This window comes from Merops nubicus, unplaced genomic scaffold (assembly GCF_000691845.1).
Source record: "Merops nubicus isolate BGI_N331 unplaced genomic scaffold, ASM69184v1 scaffold51335, whole genome shotgun sequence".
Taxonomy (NCBI): domain Eukaryota; kingdom Metazoa; phylum Chordata; class Aves; order Coraciiformes; family Meropidae; genus Merops; species Merops nubicus.
In genome coordinates this window covers 9,408-31,872 of record NW_008608757.1, presented here as the reverse complement: position 1 = coordinate 31,872, position 22,465 = coordinate 9,408, and the positions used below count along the sequence as shown (strand labels likewise).

General features: G+C 39.8%; 2 protein-coding genes across 2 annotated transcripts; both read left to right on the top strand.

The window, feature by feature from the left end:
- The first annotated feature begins 3,291 nt into the window (after positions 1-3,291).
- LOC103772983 (monocarboxylate transporter 13-like) lies at positions 3,292-9,844 on the top strand. Its single transcript, XM_008940332.1, has 4 exons — positions 3,292-3,493; positions 6,869-7,012; positions 8,159-8,965; positions 9,618-9,844. Exons 1-4 carry the CDS (start codon positions 3,292-3,294, stop codon positions 9,842-9,844), a joined length of 1,380 nt encoding a protein of 459 aa, XP_008938580.1.
- Positions 9,845-17,068: 7,224 nt separating this feature from the next.
- On the top strand, positions 17,069-21,996 carry MLANA (melan-A). The gene is made up of 4 exons (XM_008940330.1): positions 17,069-17,142; positions 19,728-19,824; positions 21,223-21,324; positions 21,928-21,996. The coding sequence occupies exons 1-4, from the start codon at positions 17,069-17,071 to the stop codon at positions 21,994-21,996; spliced, it is 342 nt and encodes a 113-aa protein (XP_008938578.1).
- Positions 21,997-22,465: the final 469 nt, after the last annotated feature.

Below are 22,465 nucleotides of genomic sequence, written 5' to 3'. Positions count from 1 at the left end.
TAAAGGATTCTATGATATGATTCTATGGGGAAGAGAGAAAGTGAACACATTAAAACCTTACCATTTACCATTACTCAATAGCTGAGAGCAAAAAGAGATCTCGAGTGCTTTTTTCAGCTTAGTATTTTCTCAATTATATACTTGTAGTAACATTTCACTTGCAGGTGAAGGAGAAGAAAGCATAGCATGGTATCAGAAACAGCATGTCCACCCCTTGCAACACTTACACTTTCTTCTACTCCAGGCATTCCAGCAATTCCCTACAGCATGTAGCTGCACTTTTTTTTTTAATAATGTAGGGCTCTTGGGAGATAACTACTTCATTAGTTAATCATGTAACTGAAACAGTAATTTCATTTTGGAGTTGCGTGTGACACTGATCACAAAAAGAGACTTGAGGCTGAATTCTGAGCTGTGTATTTGTGGTCAGGATAAAAGGCTGTTCATTTGAGTCATTAAGTGAGCAGTAGGGCCTGATTTATACTCCTCCTTGGGCAGAGTTTGCCTAATGAAAGTAAAGGGTGCTGGGTGATGGCAGGAAGTAGTAGATTTTATCATGCCTGTCTGGGTACTGCCTGGCAAGTAGCAGGATTTCTTCTCTCTGTCCTGAGGCAGAAATCATAATCACTTGCCTAGGCATGTCCCTCCAGAGTTCAGCAATACCAGTATCACTCTGCCTAGGCAGATTCACTTACCCTGAGTCTTGCATCCTTTTTTATGTTCTTCAGTGCCTCAAATTATGGCCATGCCACTTGAGCCTAGCAACATCAGAAGACAAGTATCTTGATCTAGTTTCTATATTTTCTTATAGTATCTGGGCACTAATACAAGTCTTATTGTTTTCAACTTCACAAAATTAATGACCTTTTAAAGTATTTTCTGCATTTGACAACTGAGAAAACAGAGGCACAGCAATATCAAACATCTTGCTCAAAGTCACCCAGAAACTGTGGGAATGAAAACCAGACTTCCTTCATATAGGCCTCAACCACAAGGCATTTCTCCCTCTCTTGTGGCTGTTTTAAGATTTTCAGGATATTGTGTGAGATGTTGTGTGACTGATTAATATGTCTGGCTATGTCTGTCATGCAAATGTGTCCAGTGCTACATTAGTCCAAAGTTTGAGCCAGACATATGGTAGCACAATGATTTTGTTTCGGATCCCTGCAAGGCTTTCATGGATTCTTTCCCCCACCCTGGTGCAATATTTTCAGGCCCTCCCGAGTTCATGTACCTCAGTGGGGCCAATCACAGGACTAGTGACTAGTGATTGCTGCTTCATCAGACTGGATGGCTTTTAGTTGTATGGATTCCCTTATCCCTCATCTTTCCCGTTGGTACACAGGGAAGATAAATGGAAGTATAGTACCTCTTTAGCTATCTTTAGTTCAAATTCTCCATCTTAGAACAAAACTGCTTCCTGTGTTACATCTTTTTTGGTCTCCTGCATTTAGTAAAGCATGCCTGCTCAGAATTTAGTGTCCATGAAGAAGCAAGAAGAAAGTAGGGAAGTTTTCCTCCCTCAGCCAGTTTGTATGTTCTCTCTGCACTGCTTGATTACTCCAAGTTTGTAATGAAATTTCTGGGGGGGAAATACACTTTTACAGTTCTGCATTTCATAAGATGCAATTGCCTATTGAGATGCCTTCACAGGGAAGCACATGTCCCATTTTGGCTAAGATGCTTTGCACTGGTTGGAGCCATGAGTGTTTATAAATGCTTGGATACTGAGGACCCAAAAAGTCTTATGCAGTGCACCTTGCAATTTACTCACACTATAAAAATGGCTATATTGGCTTAGGCCAGAAGGGGATGTTTAAGATTAAGAATAGACTAAGCACAACAAAGTGATACTTCCCAGTTTCTAACTACTTGCAATTTGAAGACTTTCTGAGCCAGGGACCATTTGTAAGCATTCGGTAATCCTCAATAGTTTTGTACAGCACAGATTTATCTGCTATTTCCATGTAAAGTTTTAGTATCCATAGTATAATGTGACAGGGAGCTCCAAAGTTTCACAGTGTATGGGTAGTGTTTAGACATCCAGTAGCATATCTAATACTGTTTCCCTAATACACTCCTCAGAGACCAGAGTAACACCCAGATTCATGCTCAATTCCATTTTTGAGATTACATACATTTTGTTTACACAGAGAGAAGACCTGTTGCCACTGGAATTTCTAAGATGTTATTGTCATGGTTCTGAATTAGAGTATTGCCTAAAACAGCAGCAAGAGTTAGTATAAAATTTATACATTTCCACTCTTCAGTCAAAGTTGCCACTTCACACGGGATTTTAGAGATATGGCCCACATAGAAAAAAAACAGGTTTGCAGTATTCCTGGAAATTATGCAATGCTTAAACAGACAGTATCAAGACTGAGAGGATCCTCCCCCAATCAATACCTTCAACTTTAATTATTTTTGTTTTAAATGTCATTTTGGTATTTGCCAAAGGGGCGGTGAAATCTTTCTTTGAGAGGCTGCCATTTCAGAAATGGGAAGTTCACTAAGTTGAGACTTCCCCATAAGAAAAGTAGCTTCCATTTATTTCCATCTGTGTGGGTACCCAGAAGATTCAAACTGACTGATTTCCTGCCCCTTTAACATGAGGAAACCTTTATTTTTTTTCTACCTGTTATTCTGTCACACTAGTGATACCAGTCATAGGAGCAACTTAGCCAGTATAATTATGCTTTATCCATACACACAATTATGATGAGGGGCTGATGGCTACAAACAATTGCCATGATAGCTTTGAAGTTTGTGGAGTTTATTGCAATTCCCAGAGAATGTTAGGAAGTATATTATTCTGTCTGGCTTTTACTTTTATAATTATCTACTGTGATGTATTGGTTTGAAAGGTGGGTGGGATAAGGTGCTTAAAATTACTAGGAATGGGTAGGATCCTGGGCCTATCTTTGAAAATCCTGGTGTCTGCATCATCTCTTTTCCCATTGTCTTCTTTCCTATTTTCACATCTGCATGCTTCTTTTTCTTTTCCCTGCCCTCCTTACCTGAATAGTTTTCCTTTCTTAATTTTTAAATTTTCTTTGTTTTGCTTTCTCCTTTGCCTCCTGTCTCCTGGCACATCTGTTTCCCAGGTAATAGTTTTGATCAAACCACTGAAATGCATTTTGTATTTTGACCTGGTAATTACTTCTGTAAGCCATTCCTAGAATCTTTTGATTCATTTCCTTAATACTAGCCCTTCTACTAATTTGCAGATCTACTAAAAATCCTCACCACCACCACTACCACCCCAGCAAAAATACCTGAGAACTAGAAAAGATGCGTGCCAAAGACAGCAGTCCACCAGATGGTGGTTATGGATGGGTTGTGGTAGTGTCAGCCTTCATGGTAATGGGCCTCACTGCTGCTGTTCTCAAGACTTTTGGTTTGTTCTTTGTTGAGATCCAGCAGCACTTCGATGAACTTGCAAGCACCACTTCCTGGATCACATCAGTAACTATTGCCGTCTTTCATCTGGGAGGTAGGTGGAAGTACTGCTCTAGCACTTATTTTAATGTCTTAACTACTGAAGACATTTTAAAGGGCTTCCTTAAAAAAGTCTACAAAATGGAAACATGTAAGGAAAATACTTCCTTCTTCTGTCTCTACAGAAAATTGGCATTTGCTTCCTGCCATAAAAATGTGCTAAAAAGAGTTAAAAAGAAAAAAAAACTCAGTTCACTCACAGAGACCATAAGGAAGACAAGACCATGCAAGGAGAGAGTAAGGGAAGAGAGAGTGAACTTCCCCAGTCAAAGGCAATGAGCTGTGAGATCAGGTTAAACACCGTATCTCACCAAACGAAGGAGGGAGTAATATCAAATATACTGCATTTGACTCTTAGTTGTTAATAAGCTTTTATGCCCTGGTAAAATAGATGGTCCATCACCATTATGGTGAGGATTCCAAACATGTGCAAGCATGAACTCTACAGAACTCATGAAGTGTGCTCTACATATTCTCACTGAGATAGATAATTGCAAGAGGTAAGTACCCTTATGTAATAAGGGTAATAATTTTGTTTGTGACGGTGCTTTATTGCACAGGCACCGTGTAATTATATGCATCCTACTCAGTCCACACTTGTTGGTATTATTGCTTGTAATTTCAATACTTCCAAAGATCATGCACAACTGATCTTTCTTTGAAAAATGAATTCAGAAGGACAAAACAGTAACCCAAAGTCAAACGACAAAGCAAGTAACGGGTTTTATCAGTTCTATAAATTGCTGTCCTTGATGCTTGATTTGCAGTATTAGACCTTGTTTCACTCTGACAGAAATAATTAATTTTAAAAATCCATGAACAACCTGCTTTCCCACCTACTTTGCAGACAACAGAAATTAATAAATCAAAATCTATCAATTTGCTTTACAAATTAGACTTACTGCTGACCTGTTGTGATATCATTTTGTCATTCAGGCATATAAACTTAATGTTTCAGGTTTTTTGTTTTGTTTTGGTGTGGTTTTTTAATAGACATTTAAAATATATTTTCTATACAGTCTATTAAATATAAGAAATATATTTTAATAAGTATTTTAATATATACTTACTTGGCATAGGAATGTATCAAGGACAGAGCAAATTAAATAATGATATAGGCAAAACTGTATTTGCCTAGCCAGGTGTGAGGCTGGCCTGCTTCTAAGAAGGCAGCTATCATTTTCAGCAGAAATTATTTTTCATCCTTTGAAACCCTATGAAAATAATCCTTTTTCAATTAATACAGCGTGATGACCAAACGTTCAAAAACTCTTCTGTATAGTAGTTCATAATATCTTGGGTCACTACGAAATTTTCCTTACCTTCTCCTGCCTTTGCTTCATTTATAGGGACCAGAAGACTTTCTGCTGAAGATCATCTGAGCCTCCAGTTCTTTGAGCATCTTTCCTGGCCTGGCTTAGTCTTTCTTAATATGTTCCTCTGGGAAACCTTCAGTGTCATGTAGCTCAGTATGGAGGATGATCAGTGAATATTAATTTTTCCCATTTGGATCCTTTCAAAAGCATTTCTGTCTCTTGTGTGGAAGGAGGGCACATGCTTCTATTTTTGGGTTTGCACCTGCAACAAGCTGTTCAATTTACCACAGCAAGGATTCTTCCCATCACACACATAGGCCTTCTCTTGTCACTGACACACATCTCCCATCATCTTTCTCTTTGCGCTGTGATTATCATCCTTTTCCATTGTTTGTAAGTTTTCTGTGTATTACCCTTTATCCTTTCAGACACTGGACAGTAGCTGTCTTCTCTATTTCCACTTCTGTGGCTATCTGCTTCCTTCCTCCTGCTATCCCATGTTCAGTTTCTGACTGTTTCTACTTATTCTCTGTCTTTAAAATTCCTTGTTGGTAGTATTTCTGCTACAGTTGCAGATCCTTCTTTTGTCTTTAAGCACTTGTTATCTCTCCTGCTATCCTAAGTCTACTTTTCTCTTCTCATGTTCATCATAGGATTCTCCAGCTGTCTCACATCCTCCACTACATCTTACAGACCATGACTGAATTCCAATGTCATTTTTACATGCTTATCAAGTCATAATATTTTTTTTCTGCAAATGCTGATGAGGCATTTGGGGTTTGTATAACTTCTGCCAGCTACCTGCTGTCAGACAATGTACTTCCTGCAGATTTTGCAGCCATTAATATCTCTCTGCCAGGTTTATGTCACTTCTCTTCTCTTCCAAATTCTCTTTGTTCTTATCTTACTTGACACAAGTGCACATACGACCACCTGCTTCTGCAAAGCACTCCCCTGATGACTGCCCTCTCTTCATTGTCTCACCACTTATTTCAGTTTATAAGCTTGGTCCTTGTTGACCAAACTTCATTTTATCTCCGAATTCTAATTTCCAGAATATTAATAAACTGACAGAACAACTGACTCCCTGTTCTCATTACAAAATCCCATCGACAACTGGTGGTGTCAAGTGTTACTTGGGATCCCTCTAGTGGCCTTGGTTATTTAAAAAAAAAAATAAATCCTAGACTTTGGGTGTGAAAGTGTCCCCACAGAAGAGTGCCTTTCCATGATCAGTATGGCCTTGATCTTAGCATTGTGATGCCGATGGATAAACAACCAGGAAGTACAACTGATCCTGAATTAAATAAAAATATTCCTAACATTTCAGGTGCTTCCAGACAGTGCCTAGAGAGAGACCAGCGCTTTGGTTTTTTGGCATTGCTGCTCCAAGTCACATATGTACCTGGTGCAATTTTGTCCCCATATGTCGAAGAGTTCCTGGAACCTGACCAGATAAACTGTACCACTGAAATAAAAACTGAAGACATTAACTTCAGTTTTCCTGGAAAAATATTACGTCAAAATAAACCTTGATTTTTGGTCCTTCCTAAAACGGTTGCAATTCCATGAACAGATGATTTTGCAAAGCTCCAGAAGATAAAGATTAGTTTTCTCCAGACAATTTTCATACCAGCCATATCAATAACACATAATAGTACAATTTTTATAGACTAACCTAGAGATTCTATGAGCGAGGTTTTACTTACTGCTAAAATGCTACATGAATTTCTGTGATGTCGTTAGTTGTATCCTTACATGAAACTCAGTAGAACTGTTCCACAACGAAGGCACTGAAATGCTCTTTCCTTTTTTTTTTTTGAAAAAGTCCACACGTTTTGAATAGATTTTCAAATCCCAGGGACAGTCGTTTTCCTATCAGCAAGGATCCAATTTCAAAATCTCAGTTCAGCCCCCTGTCCAGCAGGATTCAAGCTGAGACAAGCATTACGAGGATATATCTCCTCCAAATGCTTTATTTGGTTGTTTGGTCTTATCAGTCAGCTTAATGTTACTAATGTATTTGTCTTTTTCCTGTGTTGCTGTTGATCCAGCCCCCGTTGCCAGCTCACTATGTGTACGATACAGCCATCGGGCAGTTGTGATCACTGGAGGACTCCTGGCTTTCTCAGGAATGGCACTGGGATTTCTTGGACTTAACATGATCTGGATGTATGCAACGACTGGCTTCCTACAGGGTATGATTTCAAGGCTTTATGGATTTCTTTCACCAGCAACTCAGAGCCCTTATCTGAGGGTGCTTTTGGTGGAGGGTTTAAAATCTGGTTTCTATTTTGATTTTATGAGCAGCTATAACCAGCAACCCTCTTTAAGGGTTGTATCCCTCATGTCCCACTCTGGAAGTAAGAATTTGGGCTAGAAACCTGCAATGACAAAGGAAATGAATAATTAGATGCTAGTAATTTTCCTCTGCAAATCATACGCAGTGAGAAAAAGAAGTGTGTTTTATTTTTCACTCAGCGTGAAGAGCTCTGTTAACATTTAAATAACCTAAAAGGAGCTTAAGTACAAGGACACAGAGATCCCAAATTTTGTCGTTTCTGTCAGATAATCTTATGTTTTCAACACAAGCCCAGGCTTTCCATTGATTCCAGTCCTTTTCTTTATGCCAGGTGAAACAGGCCAGAATGTTGTCTCCAAAAGCTAGCAGATTTTTCTGGAAGAGGAAGCGAAGCTGGCAGGGAATAAAGTAAAGCATTCCCTGGTCCATGCTGGGTGCCTGAGAAAATGTCTGGAATTTGAGCTCTTTGGCAGTTCTGGGCTGCCAGATAGTTTCTAGGGAGCCATTAAAACAACTGTTAGTTAGAGCAGGTTTGAAGCCTGCTCAAAGCAATTGGGAAAGGAAATGAAGAGCAAACAGAGGTAACACACAAGCTTCCTTCACATCCTCCCCCACTTTCTACCCTGAACACAGATCAACTTAACCTGGTGGGGTAATCTACTACCAGCCTTAACTGGGACAACATGGACACTCTGAGGTCTGTTTAGTTTCAACCACATGGCCATGTGGCCATGATTTCCCAACCAGTCACAAATTTGTCCAAGCAAGTTTTTTTTTTTTTTCCCTCCACAGTGAGAGTCTAATAGTGTGTCATACTCCTGCTTTTTTGCTTGAATATGCTACTTATTTTTACAGAATATATGCCACAAATATACTCTTACCCAGAGCACAGCAGAGTTCATGCTTCTGTTAGGAACAAAAATGCCTTTCTTTTACCAGTTTTTATCTTTGCAAATGTAGGAGCACTGACTGCTTTAACTTCCACCTTCACAAGATACCTCAGTAGCATCTAATGGGTGCTATTTTTGTTGATGTTTTTCAGGACTTGGGATCTCCTTTTCATGGACACCAGCCATTAGCATCGTCAGCCATTATTTCTCCAAGAAAAGAGCTTTGGCCAATGCTATTGCCAGTGCTGGAGAATGTGCTTTTGCATTCACATTTGGGCCATTTTTCCAGTGGCTGATTAGTCAATATGGATGGAAAGGTACCCTCTTGATCATAGGTGGCATCCAACTCAACATTTGTGTCTGTGGAGTACTGATGCGACCTCTGGCAAGCAGCTGCCTCCTTGAGACTAGCCATTCTGAAGCTGAAACACCACCTGGCAATGGTACATCTAGGACAGACAAAGAAGCTAAGTCTCCCACAACACACAAAGCCTTCAACTGGACACTTGTGAGGCGACCGGAGTTCGTACTTTATGCCATTTTCGGCATATTGGCTGCTATGAGTTTTTTTGTGCCTCCGTTATTTTTAGTTCCACTTAGCTACAGCCTTGGAATAGATGAATCGTGGACTGCATCCCTCCTATCCATTTTGGCTATGGCTGACTTTGCAGGCAGACTGTTATGTGGTTGGTATGCCAATCTCCACATTACCAAACCTGTTCATTTGTTGACAATGACAATTACACTGATTAGTACTTCCCTGATGCTGCTGCCTCTGGCTAACAATTACCTGTCCTTGGCAATATTCACCAGCTTCTATGGATTCTTCTTTGGCACAACAGTTGCTGTTCACATTACAGTGCTAGCAGATGTTGTAGGCATGCCAGATTTTGACAGTGCTCTAGGGCTTTTCATGCTCATTCGAAGCACTGGAGGTTTTGTGGGGCCTCCTCTTGCAGGTAAGTTAAGATGAGGTTCTGCCAAACACAGGTTACAAAAAGAAAGGGGAATAATAAACTGAAAAAAAAATCTGTCTCTGGACCAAATTTCCCCTTCTTTTAGCTCAGAGATATCTGGACTGAGAAGTATATGAAATCAAAGAGTCAGTTTTCCTCTCCAAAATATCTTGTTCCTTCTGTTCTATGTGGTTTTAGAGATACCTGTTCAACATGAACAGGCTGTAGCCAGCCTCTCAACAGAAGAGGCCTCACCTTTGCTTCTTTAAACTCTCTTGTACTGTACAGTTATGGGCCAAATTACGGCAACTGGTGACAGCTACACCACAGAACATGGGGCTATTCAGACACAAAGCTGCATGATTTCTTTCTTTTTTCTGCCATTACCTTGATTATCTGCCATGTTTCATGTTGGAAAGTGCTTCAAACTGGATAGCATTTTGCTCTACTAGCAATCCAGATATGCAAAGTAAATGAGATGTTACTTGTCTCAAATTTTACAATGCTGTAATGGGGTGATGTTCCATGCACCCACGATGTAGAAAGCTGCAAGACAGGTATGTAGCCAGCATGAGAGGACATGTTCACACTGCTGAGCTAACTCACATTAGCCTCTTTCCTATCCATCACATTGCTGTCATTTGTTTCTCTCCAGGTCTGATCATGGACATGGCTGGAGATTACAGAGCAGGCTTTTACATGGCAGGAGCCACTCTTGTCCTGTCAGCTGGAATTTTAGTCACTTTAGACCACCTCCAACAGAGAAAAGAACGAGGAAGCCAGACTACTACTAAACCAGAAAAGTCAACGTTACCCTACCCTTCTCTCCATCTCCTGAGACTTCAAAACAGAAGGTATCGGGAACATGATGTAGTGGTGTGACTACATCAGACATCTTGCATCATTTCAGGACATACAGAAGTGCTTTATTTTCTCCAAACTCAATATCAGTAGGAGTTATAAATTATGGAAGTTTTGATAGGCACGTTTGAAAATGAGGAAAAAAGTAATTAGTTTATAAGCAAACCACACCAGTCACCATTGTTATATGATTTTGATGCTGAAGTTTAACTTTGATTACGTAAGCCTTCAACACAGTCCCACAGAACCATGGTAAGCAAATGAGGAAAACTATGGTCTAAATGAAATTACCATGAAGTGTGTTATGCAGCAGATAGAAATCCTACTCCCAGATACAGACTGCAGCCATCACTATCAAACAGGAAGAGGCATCGGCTCACGGAGTTTAGCTTAAGGATGTAGTGTTCAGTATTTTCTGTAGACAAGTTGGATGTGAAAGCCAGAGTACACGACTGTAGTTTTGAGCTAAAAGCTTTGCAGGTACTCTATAGAGCAGGGCTGCAGTCTGGTAAATAAATAAACCTGATAGTGGGGGAAAGTGATATGAATAATAGATTTCAGTACAGGGAAATGCAGTCCCAAGTGTCAGAAATAAAAAGCAAAACACAGACACTTAAAATGGTGGAGGACTGATGAATAACAGCAGAGGACCTAAGGCTACAGTGGACTTCAAACCACCTTAGAATCCCAGACGCAACCCCATATTAAAAACAGTAAATGCCTTTCTGTGGTATGGTGAGATAGAGGAGATATGGAGATGTGGCCAGCACGGGGACAACTCTACGCGGGTCTCTCACAGAAGGCAGAGCCGGGCCAGGCCGTGACCTTGTTCCTGCCATACCTCCCTCCCTCCCTCCGTCCTGGCCGCAGCAGGGCCCCAGCCCCGCGTTGGGGCGGCGTGGAGCACTCACCAGCGCTGAGCTGTCCTGCGCAGTCACCCGCGGAGGCCTGTCCCAGACCCGAGGAGATAATGATGCATGCAAGCCTTTCACTGGGAGGGGCACATAAGTGGCAAAGAATTAAGTGGAAGAAGAATGACAAAGGTTAAGAAACTATGCAGGCTAAAAAAATGTAAGCAATAAAGTTCATCTGGTTTAGAAGACAAATGGTTGTACAGAGCATGAGAACAGCCTTCAAATCCATCACAGGCTGAGATAAAGAGGACACAGTTAATTCCTTTCCTTGTTAAGGCCATTATTAATTGATAAAATTTGCAGCAATGCAGAGTTACATAATAGGGGAAAAAACTTCACTGTTAGAAACAGACTATAGGGAGAATATGAAAACATAGAGATATCAGAGAATAGCTAAGACACAAGAGGGAACCTAAATGTATTCAGTTGTGCTTCAGAACAGCAGGATAGACTAGACGATTTCCTGCAGTCCTTTTTACTCCCACATTTCAGTCATCCTGAGGCTCTTTGAGCAAATATTTGAATTATGAGAATAAAACGAGCCTATATCCAAACTACTTTGCCCTTTTTTTTTTTTTTTTTTTTTTTTTTTTTTTTTTTTTTGGTAATTTTGTTTTTTTTTTCCAGGGGAACAGAAAATGTAAAAGGGAGGAAAGGCTGTATCACATTTAAAAAAAAACAGCAGAAGGAAAAAACAGAGCACTTAAAAGCTTTCAAACATTGCAAATGTCACAGCTGTCCTAATTACAAATTCTGAAATTTTTACCATTGAAGCACTATCCGTGAAGCCAAGCTTAACATGATGCAACTCAAATAATTACTTATTGTCTTGTAAGAATAACAATTATTTCAAAAAATTAATAGAACATACAGAAAATTAGCTGAACCACTAATCAATCAACTATGTGTGAGAGCTTGACTGCAGAATATGCATTGTAAGAGATACAACTGGGTGGGCACAGTCTTGGAGCAAGGTCCTGAACTTTCTGACAAAATATTTTTCAACCATGTCAGTTGAAAAACTTAGAATTTTCTAGGAAGTATTACTCTTCAGTCTTCTGTAGTGTTCTACTATTTAAAATAAACTTTCATTTTACAAACTCAAAGGAAGGGGAACTGTTGTTGTTGTTGTGGGAGGGAGGAACGGAGAGATGCAGTTTCCATCTCTGACTTCCTGTTAAAATTCTGTATAATTCCATATCTTCTATAAAAGCCCTGTCTCTCATTTCTGTATTTTGATATGTCCTGACATCTGACACAGGCAGTAAAGAAGGCTAGTGGCATCCTGGGCTGTTTGAACAGGGAGGTGATTATTCCCCTTTGCTCCGTGGTTGTGCACCCATTTTGGGGTATGAGGTACAGGAAAGAAGTTAATAAACATGACTGAGCTCAGCAGAGGACCGCTGAGAGGCTGCAGGACCAGGGCTGGTTGAGCAGGAGGAGGGGTGCCTTTGGGGGCACCCAACAGCATCCCCAGCACTGGTGGGAGGGATGGAGGAATGCAGCCAAGCTCTTCACAGTGGTGCATGGCAAGATGGTGAGAGGCAGCAGCACAGGCTGAAACGTGAGAGGCTCAGGCTGGAGCCACGAGGACAGCCCAGTGGTAGGGCTGGGGCCCAGGGAGTTTGGGCTGTCTCCATCTTTCATGCCCCGTCTGGGCAAAGCCCTGAGTAGTGTGGTCTGAGCTCTAGGCAGGGACTGGAGACCTCCCCAGGTCCCCACGAGGCTGGAAAGGATCTTATGATCCTCTGAACAGAGAAATGAAAAGTTCTTTTCTTTTTTTTTCCCTAACTGCACTGAATAGCATTAGTCACCTGGAAACTCTGTCAGGTGATGACTCTGTATTTGTTTAACAGCACAGAAGAAGTACCGAGTGTTTGTATTAATTTTGGGACTGCTTTTACATCAGCTGTAGCAGCAGCATTTCAAGTTAAGTCTTGTTGGACTGTTATTGCAGGCATTACTTTCAAAGGGCCATTTTGCTCCAAGATGCTATCATGTAGTCAGTGTTGCCTGTATTCACTTTCTTCAAAGAGTTTCTGAGATGGCCTCAGAGACCTAAATGAGCATTTCACCTGCAAGGAGTTTCTCACTCCAAACCTGTTAGTCACTCACTAATGGAAACAGGACTGTGAGGCTTTAGAAAGCATTCTCATTCTTTTGAATCCAGGTATGGCTTCCTGAAGTTACAAGGAAAAGTCATACACCCGCCTCAGGTTGATAGGGCCCAACTGCATCCAAAAGGTTTCCACCCAAGGTTTGCAATCTGCATCCCATGGAGGAAAGTCCCATAAATCTGAACAATCCCCTGGGCTCAGAACCTCCAGTTGACCATGGACAAAGTAGCAGCAAAGAAAAACACCTCCAAAAAGCTATCCAGTCTTTTGACTTTGAAAAAACAAGGCACAGGAACGCAAGCACCACTGCATTTTTGGCATCCTCTTGGCATAGTTGCCACAGGATTAAGAGTACCACTTCTTTTTTACTGTACATTGTTCAGACATGGAGCAGAGGGAGATGGGTCTGACACTGAGGAACAATTTCACTTGGAAATTACTTGAGGAACTTACTTTCATGAACCAGGTGTGACAACATGGTGTCTGGGCAAGGCAGTCTATGGGACAACATAGACACCTCCTTCCTGGAGGTGTCTGCAACTGAGATAGCAGCAATGTGAGCAATAACTTCTTTTACAAAAGCACCAAATCAGGCCTGTAGGGGAACAGTTCAGCCCTGGAAGCCAGATAATACTGCCTTCAAAGTAAATCCCCAAATCATGGAGAGATGAGGACCCTCAGCACCAACTGAAAGGATTATAATCTCCTTACTCCCTCTTGCTGTACTGTGTTACTGTCAATGTAAATATAAATATTGCACTGAAATACTTGAGAGTTTCCACTGAAACTCTTATAAAACTCAAAACTAATGCCTTTACTAAATCAGGTGCCAAAGCACTTGATCTTTCAGCCGAAATGATTCTATGATTCTACTTCTGTTTGTCTGCTCTGTCTGCTGAAGGAAGGCTCAAATGCCAGAGAAAAATAAAGATTATCAGTTCAGGGAAATAAACTAATAAAAATCCCAGGATCTTGTCCTAGAAAGACAGAATCATGCTGTCAACAGCATAAAACCTGCTATTCTTTTTAAAAGGTCAAGCGTGTTATTTTCAGTTACACTGAAAGCATTCATTTCATACCTATCATAAAAATTTATCAGTGTCCTTGGTTTGCCACAGGTTGCTGGCTACCACAAAAGGCCTGGGTTGCTTTGGGTTTTCTCCTAAGTACTCCACCTCTTCTATCCTCTTCTCCTCCTGAAAGGCTGTCTTTAAACAAGTGGCACCTGTGGAATCCATACAGCAGCTCCAGTGACGTTACATGGATGGAGTTAGCAGCACCACCCCAGAGAAATAAGATTTTGTAAAAAACTGTGGTCAGAACCAGGACATGGTGTTTTACCTTCTGTTTTATCCATCCAGTTCCTCAATAGCAGCATTGTGCTTTTACATGCCAGATGGCACCACAGATCCATGACAAAGCTGGACTTTTTTTCCCCTTCCTGGTTATACTGTTAACAAAAGATTAATTCAGAATGCTCCGTGTTCAATTGACATTTTGCCCCACACACTGCCTGAGGCAAGGAAGGGGCAGAAACTGGCTTTGATATCATGTGGAATTTCTGTGTATCTGGGTTTTGAATCTGACAAGAACAAACGGTACCTTTCAGTTACTATCCTTTCCCGGAAGTGAAGCTTTTCTTCAGGAGAACACATGACTTGGTAACGAGGTCAATGACATTTTCAGAGTACTGCACAAAGGGCTGGCATGTTCCTTGGGAACTGGATGGACTATGATAAATTACAGTTACTGTTTTACACATGTGGGTATCTACAGAAACTTTCCCTCCATCACTTTCACCTCTGAAACTCCTATCAAATTTGTCTGGGATGATGTAAGAGAAGCATGGAACCATCTGGCCAAATGAGCAAGCTTATGCTCCTTAGTAATGTTCACTCTTCTTCCTCCTTTTATTGTTCCCTTTGCAAAAAACATGTTGTTTCAAACTTTAATGGGTCTAGCAAAACTGATCAAATCCTTCTGGTGCTAATCACAGAATGGCTGAGCATAGCAGGGACCTGTGAAGGTCATCCAGTGCAATGCCCCTGCGCCAGCAGAGCCACCTACAGCCAGTTTCCCAGGACTGTGTCCAGACAGTTTTGAGTATCTCCAAGGATGGAGACTTCACAGCCTCTCTGGGCAACTTTTGCCAGGTCTCAGTCACCATCACAGTAAAAAAGTGGGTCCTTACATTCAACTGGAGCCTCCTGCATTTTAGTTTGTGCCCATTGCCTCTGGTTCTGTCACTGGGCACTACCATTGAAAAATATCTAAAGAAAAATCAGATTTTTATGATGAGGCAAAACAGACAAGCAGAAAAATGGTCTGGCTATTCCTAGCCCTACACTAGCAAGGAAGATTGATTTTAAGACTTTTCATCCGATTTCCTAAGTAAATGGATGTTGATCTCTCATCAGCATTCTTGATCTGTGTTCTCCTATTCACTTCAGAGCCTGTCAGCCATTTTCAACCACATTGAGAGCCAGGTTCACAGCTTCAAATATGAGTCAAAACTTCCAAGTTTTGAGTCCTCCAGACTTTAAAAACCCTCAGCTGTGGTACTGGTAGAAAGGCCCACATTAATCACTCATCAGGACAAGCGACAAACAGGACATAGTTTTTATATCTGCTTCTTTTTGGTAGTAAAAAACTTTGCTGGCCCATGTCAGTACCCAGGCCTGTAAATCAACCACAAACTGCTGTTTCTTGCCTGGTGTTGTAAATGGAACTACTGCAGCACAAGCAAAGGCAATTCACACAAATCCATAGAAAAACAGGCTTCATAGTTCTGCAGCCCATGGGACAGGCTCTCTTTTTGTTGCAGCAGTTGCTTACTAGTACAGAATTAAACTGTACTTGCTCTAATCTAAGACACTTCCATGATGGTATAACAGCATGCATCTATGAGTTTTCCTCCAACTATACTAGTTTTCCAGTGCTAGAATGGTGTAAAAAGTGTGCATAAACAAAGCTATAGCTATAGCATAGCAAAAATACCAGTCCTCTGTCACAAAATAATCAGCCCTAAATCAAAATCATGTTTGAATTTAGAAGTAGTCTGTCCACTCTAGGAGCATGTACTGATTAGGCGGGTAAAATGGTGTTGAGCCATTTCTCAGAGGGCATATCATAAATGAAGAAATAACGGATTTTTTAGCTCCCTATTAGGAGGCAAGGATGCAGACTGTAAGAAGAAAATGAGTTGTCTCCTTACCTCCTTCATGCTAATGAATGCATTCAGAAGCTGTACTGAAAGGAATTTAAACTCGTGATAGTCATAAGAGTACAGATCAAAGAAGGAAAAAAACCCAGAGCAGATCAAGGAAAAGCGAGCTGTACATGCCTTTCAGTTAACAGACAGAATACGCGACTGAAGGAGGTAAGATCTGTATTTTTTTATTCTACTTAAAATTTTTTGTGTTGCTCCAAAACTGTGCTACAGAAGAGGCTTGATTATCTCTAAGTGAACTCTGAAAACATTTTCTCTCCTTGGCTGGAATTCTCTTCGGCAAAGACATTGGCATTTACACTTTAGCTGCCTAAGGTAGGTATCTTAGCTGGATACTATCAAGTAGGATGTGTTGCGCTGTTTGAATGACAAAAACATGATTACATTTGTTACTTTTGATCAATTAGATTTCTAACTGTTCAGACTGCTTTTAGTATAGTATGAATGAGTATAAGCATCTGAAAATCAACAGATCTCTGAGTTTACCCTGATTGAAAACCAATGAGTGTTTACAGGGAATAAAGCAAATAAAGAAAAAACTACTTGTAAGGACAATATTATCGTTTCTTCTTCTGAATAGTTTTTCTTGTCCAGGTAAATTGCCTTTCTTTCTATATTCCTGCAAGACTTTCTATATTCTATATGAGGTTTTACTTCAGAAGTCTGCAATCACTTAGTACCTAAAGAGACCATGTCAAATTCTTCTGTGTTGCACTTGGGTGCAAATACCTTGATGGCATTGGAGTTATTCAATTCTAAACTCTATTTATGGTTTTGAGTTTTGCCTTAAATTGGGACAGTTGCGTATGTACATGTATCTACTAATTTCTGAAGATATCAGATTGTCCTGACTTCCTAAAATGCTCCCATTAAAACAAAAAAAGTTGATAGCACTATGCCTTAAAGATAACAAATTATTTATTGCACTTTATTTACATTTATTGTATTTCTATCCTAGAGGTTTGAGTAGGACCAAGCTCACAAAATGCCAAGAAGAATCCATCATCCAGACGGCAGCTTTTTCAGAGGGAAAGGACACAGCTATCTTGCAGCAGAAGAGTAAGCATAAAGCAATACCTATGTTAGCATGTAAGCCGGTGAAAAAAAAATTTACATTGAAAGAAATGTACAAAATAGTATCAGAAAAAAAGTTACAGTTATATATAGGTGGAGTCCAATTTAGCTGTCTTGTAGTTGTCTTTAATGTCTGTGATTGCAGAATTTTGAAGAGCCCTCAACAATTAAGAACAATCAGAATTGTTGAATTCAAGAATCCAGAGTTTGATCATATGATCAGAAGCCATTAACCTTTATAGTAAAATTACCAGGTTTACTGAGACTTATTTAAAATTTTCTTTTGAGGCTGCTGCAAAGTGATCTTTACACTGAGTTCTATCTCCAGATCCACATCTCTCTTCAGTGACCTCAAAGGGACATTGTCTCACTCTAAAGAATAATACAAGTGAAAACCCCAGAAAAATGGTAAAATACCATCAAAAGGCAGGGGGAAGACATTAATGCCATACAAATGTGACTCTCAGTAAAGTGTTTCTGGGCAAGATTCCACTTAAGCAGAATTAATTCTGCTTAAAACTTTGCTAGTTTTGGCTTACAATAAAATATGTTTGGCCTTGGATTGTTGGATTACTAGACAGTATCCCACTGGTGATGTGTTATTACTTTAGACAAGTATTTCCAGTGTGCTTGGATATCTGTATGTGGAATGTGCTTCTGGTAGTGGTTTACTGATCCCCAAACTTGGAGACTTATCTCCTCCTTCCCCCTCCCCTCCCCCTCGCCTTCCATACTGTGAGATTCTTTTTCTCTGTGTTAAACCTTAGACAGAGAGAATAAACAAAGGGGAAGGCGCTCACATAGTCCTTCCAAAGCAGTTCTCTGAAGGATAAAGCTGGCTAGTCATGTCTCAGCACTTGAAACTAAGCTTGATCATCTTTAACTGCCATGAATTCCAGTGGCTGCAATTCTTCAACAAGTAAGCAGTTCTTCTAAGTATGTGAGGGAAAGTGACTCTCTCCTTCCAGCACCAGAAAACGTATTCAGGATAAAAGCACATAATCCTAACAGCACAGCTCCAGCTTCAACTGGAACTGCAAGGAACTGCAAACACACTTTTCACACTACCCTCCGAATAGGTAGGGAAGGAGTTGGACAGCAAACATGGTTAAAATTGCCAACTCCAGTGACAAACATTGTGAGAGGGATACAGGCTAATGGATGCCTAAAGCTACAGAGGATATGAAAAGCAGAAAGCAGTTTCAAAATGTAGAAAAGGCAGCAGCTGCTTGGAGAAACACTGGTTTAGCTGTGCTAAAACCATTCACAAAACCAGTGGAGTTGTCTTGTAACTTTGAAGATCACCTGCAACGCAGCTGAACCAGGAATGCCATGACCTGAATTCTTGGGTTAAAGAGCTCTTCAGCCAACACAAATTCTTGAAGGGGCAGAAGCAACTCACAAGATTCAGGTACTTATGAAAAAGAAAATCCTTTTGGCTCCAAGGGGCTTCATGCTTCAAACAGTTCAGACAAAAGCACAGCCTGTTGTGCCACAACAAACCTGCTTACATCTTCTTTCAGGCTTCTTAAGTCACATGGAAACACTCCTTCATGAGACTCTGAGTCAGTGAAAGTGACAGCAGATAGACAGAAAAGGTCTCTGATGAGTCATGTATTCCACTGCTCACTCCCAATGGAGAAGCCCGGTGCTCTAATTACTACTGGGTAACTGGACATAAGACACAAGAAGTGTGTTAGAATGGGTTTATCCTGACTCATTTGGTCATTTTTTTCCTGTACTCTTTTCCCTTTAAGCATTTTGCAGACTTTTCTGTTCCTGAAAAGGCAAAGAACAAAAAAAAATGGGGAGTGAATTTTCTGTTTTAACAGAGGGGATATCAGAAGGAATGGGCTTTGTGACTAGGAAACTTGCAATTACTTTGTCAGCTTGCTGTCTGATGGGTAGTGGAACTGTACTTCTTCTTGCACGTCCTCAGAACGCAGTGGGAAGGATGTCTTGCAGCACAGTTTGCAAAGCCTGTGTTCCCTAAAGTGAGTCAGGGACACCAGTACTGTGCCTAGTATGTCGTGGAACAAGAGCCGAAGAATTATAGAATTACCATGAATAATACAAAGTTTCTGACTGGGTTTTGAGGTTATGCACTGTTTTATGTATCCAAAAAATCCTTCTGACTCCAGCAGTTATTGGATGCGATGATGACACATTTCTCAATAGATGCTGCCTAGGGAAATTTAACAAATAACATGAGCTGTCTCTCTGCAGGTGTGGCATTTGATGTACTTCACATTCTCCTCCAGCATCGTAATACTGTTTGCTGGATTTACAGGCAGAGATTTTTTTAGAAGCAGTAGCCACTGCTAGATTATTATCTTCGAAGCAATCTATTCCTCATTTTTAACATGCACAAGAACTTGGTAGAGAATATAGCTAACTGCTTAATCAACAGAGACTGGCTGAAGTCATTGACACTTTGTTTTCTGAGGTAAATTCTCTGTGCCACCTTCTAATAAAAGGATACTGATACAAACTTGTGCTCTTATCATTCTTGCTCCCACAAAAATGCATCTAGTTCTGGTGCTAATGATTTTGTTTTGCTTTCCCAACAGAGCTCTGGGTATTGGACTCTTCATTTTGGTGCTGGCAATTTTCCTCTTCTTTGGCTGCTGGTATTATAAAAGACGTAGTGGCTATAAAAGTCTGCGGGTAAGCATGGCAGCTCGCTTTCCAGCATGCTGTTATTTTGACAACATATTATCTTTATTCGCATTACATGAATGCAGAGAACATCAAAACTGTCACAGGACATCATTAACTCAGGCAACATATAGCGTGACTTACGCACAGCTGAAACCATGCAAGAGCAAACACACCTTGCCTTGAAGAACCTGCAAGTCAGGCAAAGGGATAAGAGGAAGGAGAAGCACAGGGACATGAAGCCAGCTGACTGGTTTTGCACAACACACCAGTGGAAAATGGGATGCCTAGGAATCATTATATTTAATTCTTACCGAAAACTAAGATGTTACAAGTACCTAAGGAAATATTATGTTCATGTATAGGTAATACATGATTTATTTGTATAAAAGTTGACTTGAAATTTTAAAATTTATGAAAAAGCAGGGCTTTCCAATCAACACTTCTAACAAATTCTATTTTGTGTCTTCTTAAAAAATATAAAAGGTACTATCCTTCTCATAACATCTGCTGTTAGAAGTCACAAAGCTTTATCTTTGAAGTTCTGCTCTCCTCCTTGTGAAAGGGAGGCCACTTTTAATCCTTTATATGTTTTACAGTAAATGCCTTTTTGCTATTCTAATATTTAAAAAAAGATGTGATCACTTGGAGTTAAAAAACTTACCTCTCATTGAAATTCATTTCCTTGCTGTTTCTGATAACTTTTTACTGCTACCTTCCCAGTGATCTATCAAATACATCAACTGGCAGAACACATCAAAGCTGAACTTCATTAGTGAAATGTTGCAAGAATGAAGCGTTTTGCAAATCTTTTCTGGTTTGCAAAAATGAAGGTCTTTCAAATGAAAAAAACCCCCAACAACTTCAAAAATGTAAACCAGAATTCTTTCATTCCTGCCTTGTACCTCATGGCAAAAAAGCACTATTTCTTATTTAATTCCTTGTCATTGCAGATTGCTGCTTTCTCATTTTGAAAATCAAATTTTTATTAGGCTTCTTGGGTAGGAGAGAATTGGTCTAGAATATATGCAAAAGAGATGGTGGAAAAATTGAAATGAGAATGGTTGGAGATTAAAGAAAGGAATGGGAGGGATAAAAAGGAGGAGGCATTCAGGTATGTGAGAAGGTGCCAGTTCCTGCAGCAGTCCTAGTCCTGAAGATCCATAAAAAAATGTGACCTTCATTTTTCGGGAAATGTAATTGGGCAATAAAGGAGAGAGAGCAGCCCCATCAGAGACAGCAAAACCTGATAGGTACTCACCTCTCTGACTGGCTGGCCCTAATCCGAGATTCTTACATGTACTGTAAAAAATGTGCTGTCAAATATTAAATTATGTATAATTTGCTCCAACTTCACATTTTCTTCTTACTTTCATCTTACCCGTACTTCTTTATGATCTGTCACAGAGCAAAAGCTCTAGTGTGGGCACAATAAGAACCATGGTAGGCGAGGGAACAACACTGGACTGCAAAATGCCTCTGCAGGAGTACAGAAACTTTAATTTGGTGGTAAGTTGCAACTCAAGCTTTCATTTATTTATAACATAGTAAGACACGGTGAGACAGTTTTGGAAAACAGTCACTTATTGGTGATTTTTTCCTTCCGGTGTGCTTTGTTTTTGCACAATTTTTACTGTGAATAGAGACTTTAAAATTCATTATTGAGAATTTTTCTCTTTTAAAAATATCTTCTTTTATCTACCTTTATTCTTAAGTTCTATGATCATTACACAATTTGTTAGAAAGATGTAACATGTGAATGGGAATACAACAGTATACCTGCATCAAGACTCTTAAAGAAAACTTTCAATATTAGTCTAAAATCTCAACATAAATAAAAAATCCTTTTTTTAAAAAAAAATCTCATTCTTGTACACTGAAAATTATCCCTTTGGATGAATGATATGAACAAAATTAAATTAATTTGATGCAAAATCAAAAAATGTATTAGCAAAAAGTAACCTTAAAAAAAATAAAGACATAAAGAATGAGCTCAGGTTAAGCTGCAGTACCATATCATATATTGGGGTAAATAACGCTCTGAATTCTTAATGTAATTTTCTTGTACCTCAATTGGTTTTTCAGTCTTTCACGTGATTTTCCTTACCACAGGTACCTGATGCTCCACCAGCTTATGATAAAATTGTTGCAGATCAATCACCACCACCTTATTCACCCTGATAACACAACATCTTAAACTCTAAACATACTCATTTGGTTTCTTCATGTTCCCTCTTAATTTTCTGTACATGCTTAAGTTTCTTAAAGCTAAAATAATTAAAAAAAACCAAAAAAACGTGCTTTCATTAGCAGTTGCTGAAAATTACTCCTGCTTAACTTACAGAACTGGTTCTTGAAATGCCTCAATAAATCCATATGGGCTTTTGTTTTAAGTTTTTCATCTCCTGTGGTCAGATTAGTACACTATACACACTATACTCAGGTCTGGGCATCCTGCATCCTTTGTAGATCTACCAAGATCTACAAAGATACTATTGAGCATCAACCACAGTAGAAGGTGTTGGCACTTTTGTTTTCTTCTTCCTCACTCACTCTTCCTTTCTTTAAAGTAGAAAGGAATAAACTATACCCTAGAACGTAATGTACAGGAATCTGTCATAAAATAGACAAAACTATTTGACTACATGTT

What these genes read in the sequence shown, in the direction of transcription:
- LOC103772983 (XM_008940332.1), top strand. Translation starts at nt 3,292, where the DNA reads ATGCGTGCCAAAGACAGCAGTCCACCAGATGGTGGTTATGGATGGGTT. An exon ending in TGCCGTCTTTCATCTGGGAG is followed by an intron (nt 3,494 to 6,868) that starts GTAGGTGGAAGT and finishes CTGTTGATCCAG; the next exon opens with CCCCCGTTGCCAGCTCACTA. An exon ending in TGTGGGGCCTCCTCTTGCAG is followed by an intron (nt 8,966 to 9,617) that starts GTAAGTTAAGAT and finishes GTTTCTCTCCAG; the next exon opens with GTCTGATCATGGACATGGCT.
- MLANA (XM_008940330.1), top strand. Translation starts at nt 17,069, where the DNA reads ATGCCAAGAAGAATCCATCATCCAGACGGCAGCTTTTTCAGAGGGAAA. An exon ending in AGCTATCTTGCAGCAGAAGA is followed by an intron (nt 17,143 to 19,727) that starts GTAAGCATAAAG and finishes CTTTCCCAACAG; the next exon opens with AGCTCTGGGTATTGGACTCT. An exon ending in ACAGAAACTTTAATTTGGTG is followed by an intron (nt 21,325 to 21,927) that starts GTAAGTTGCAAC and finishes TCCTTACCACAG; the next exon opens with GTACCTGATGCTCCACCAGC.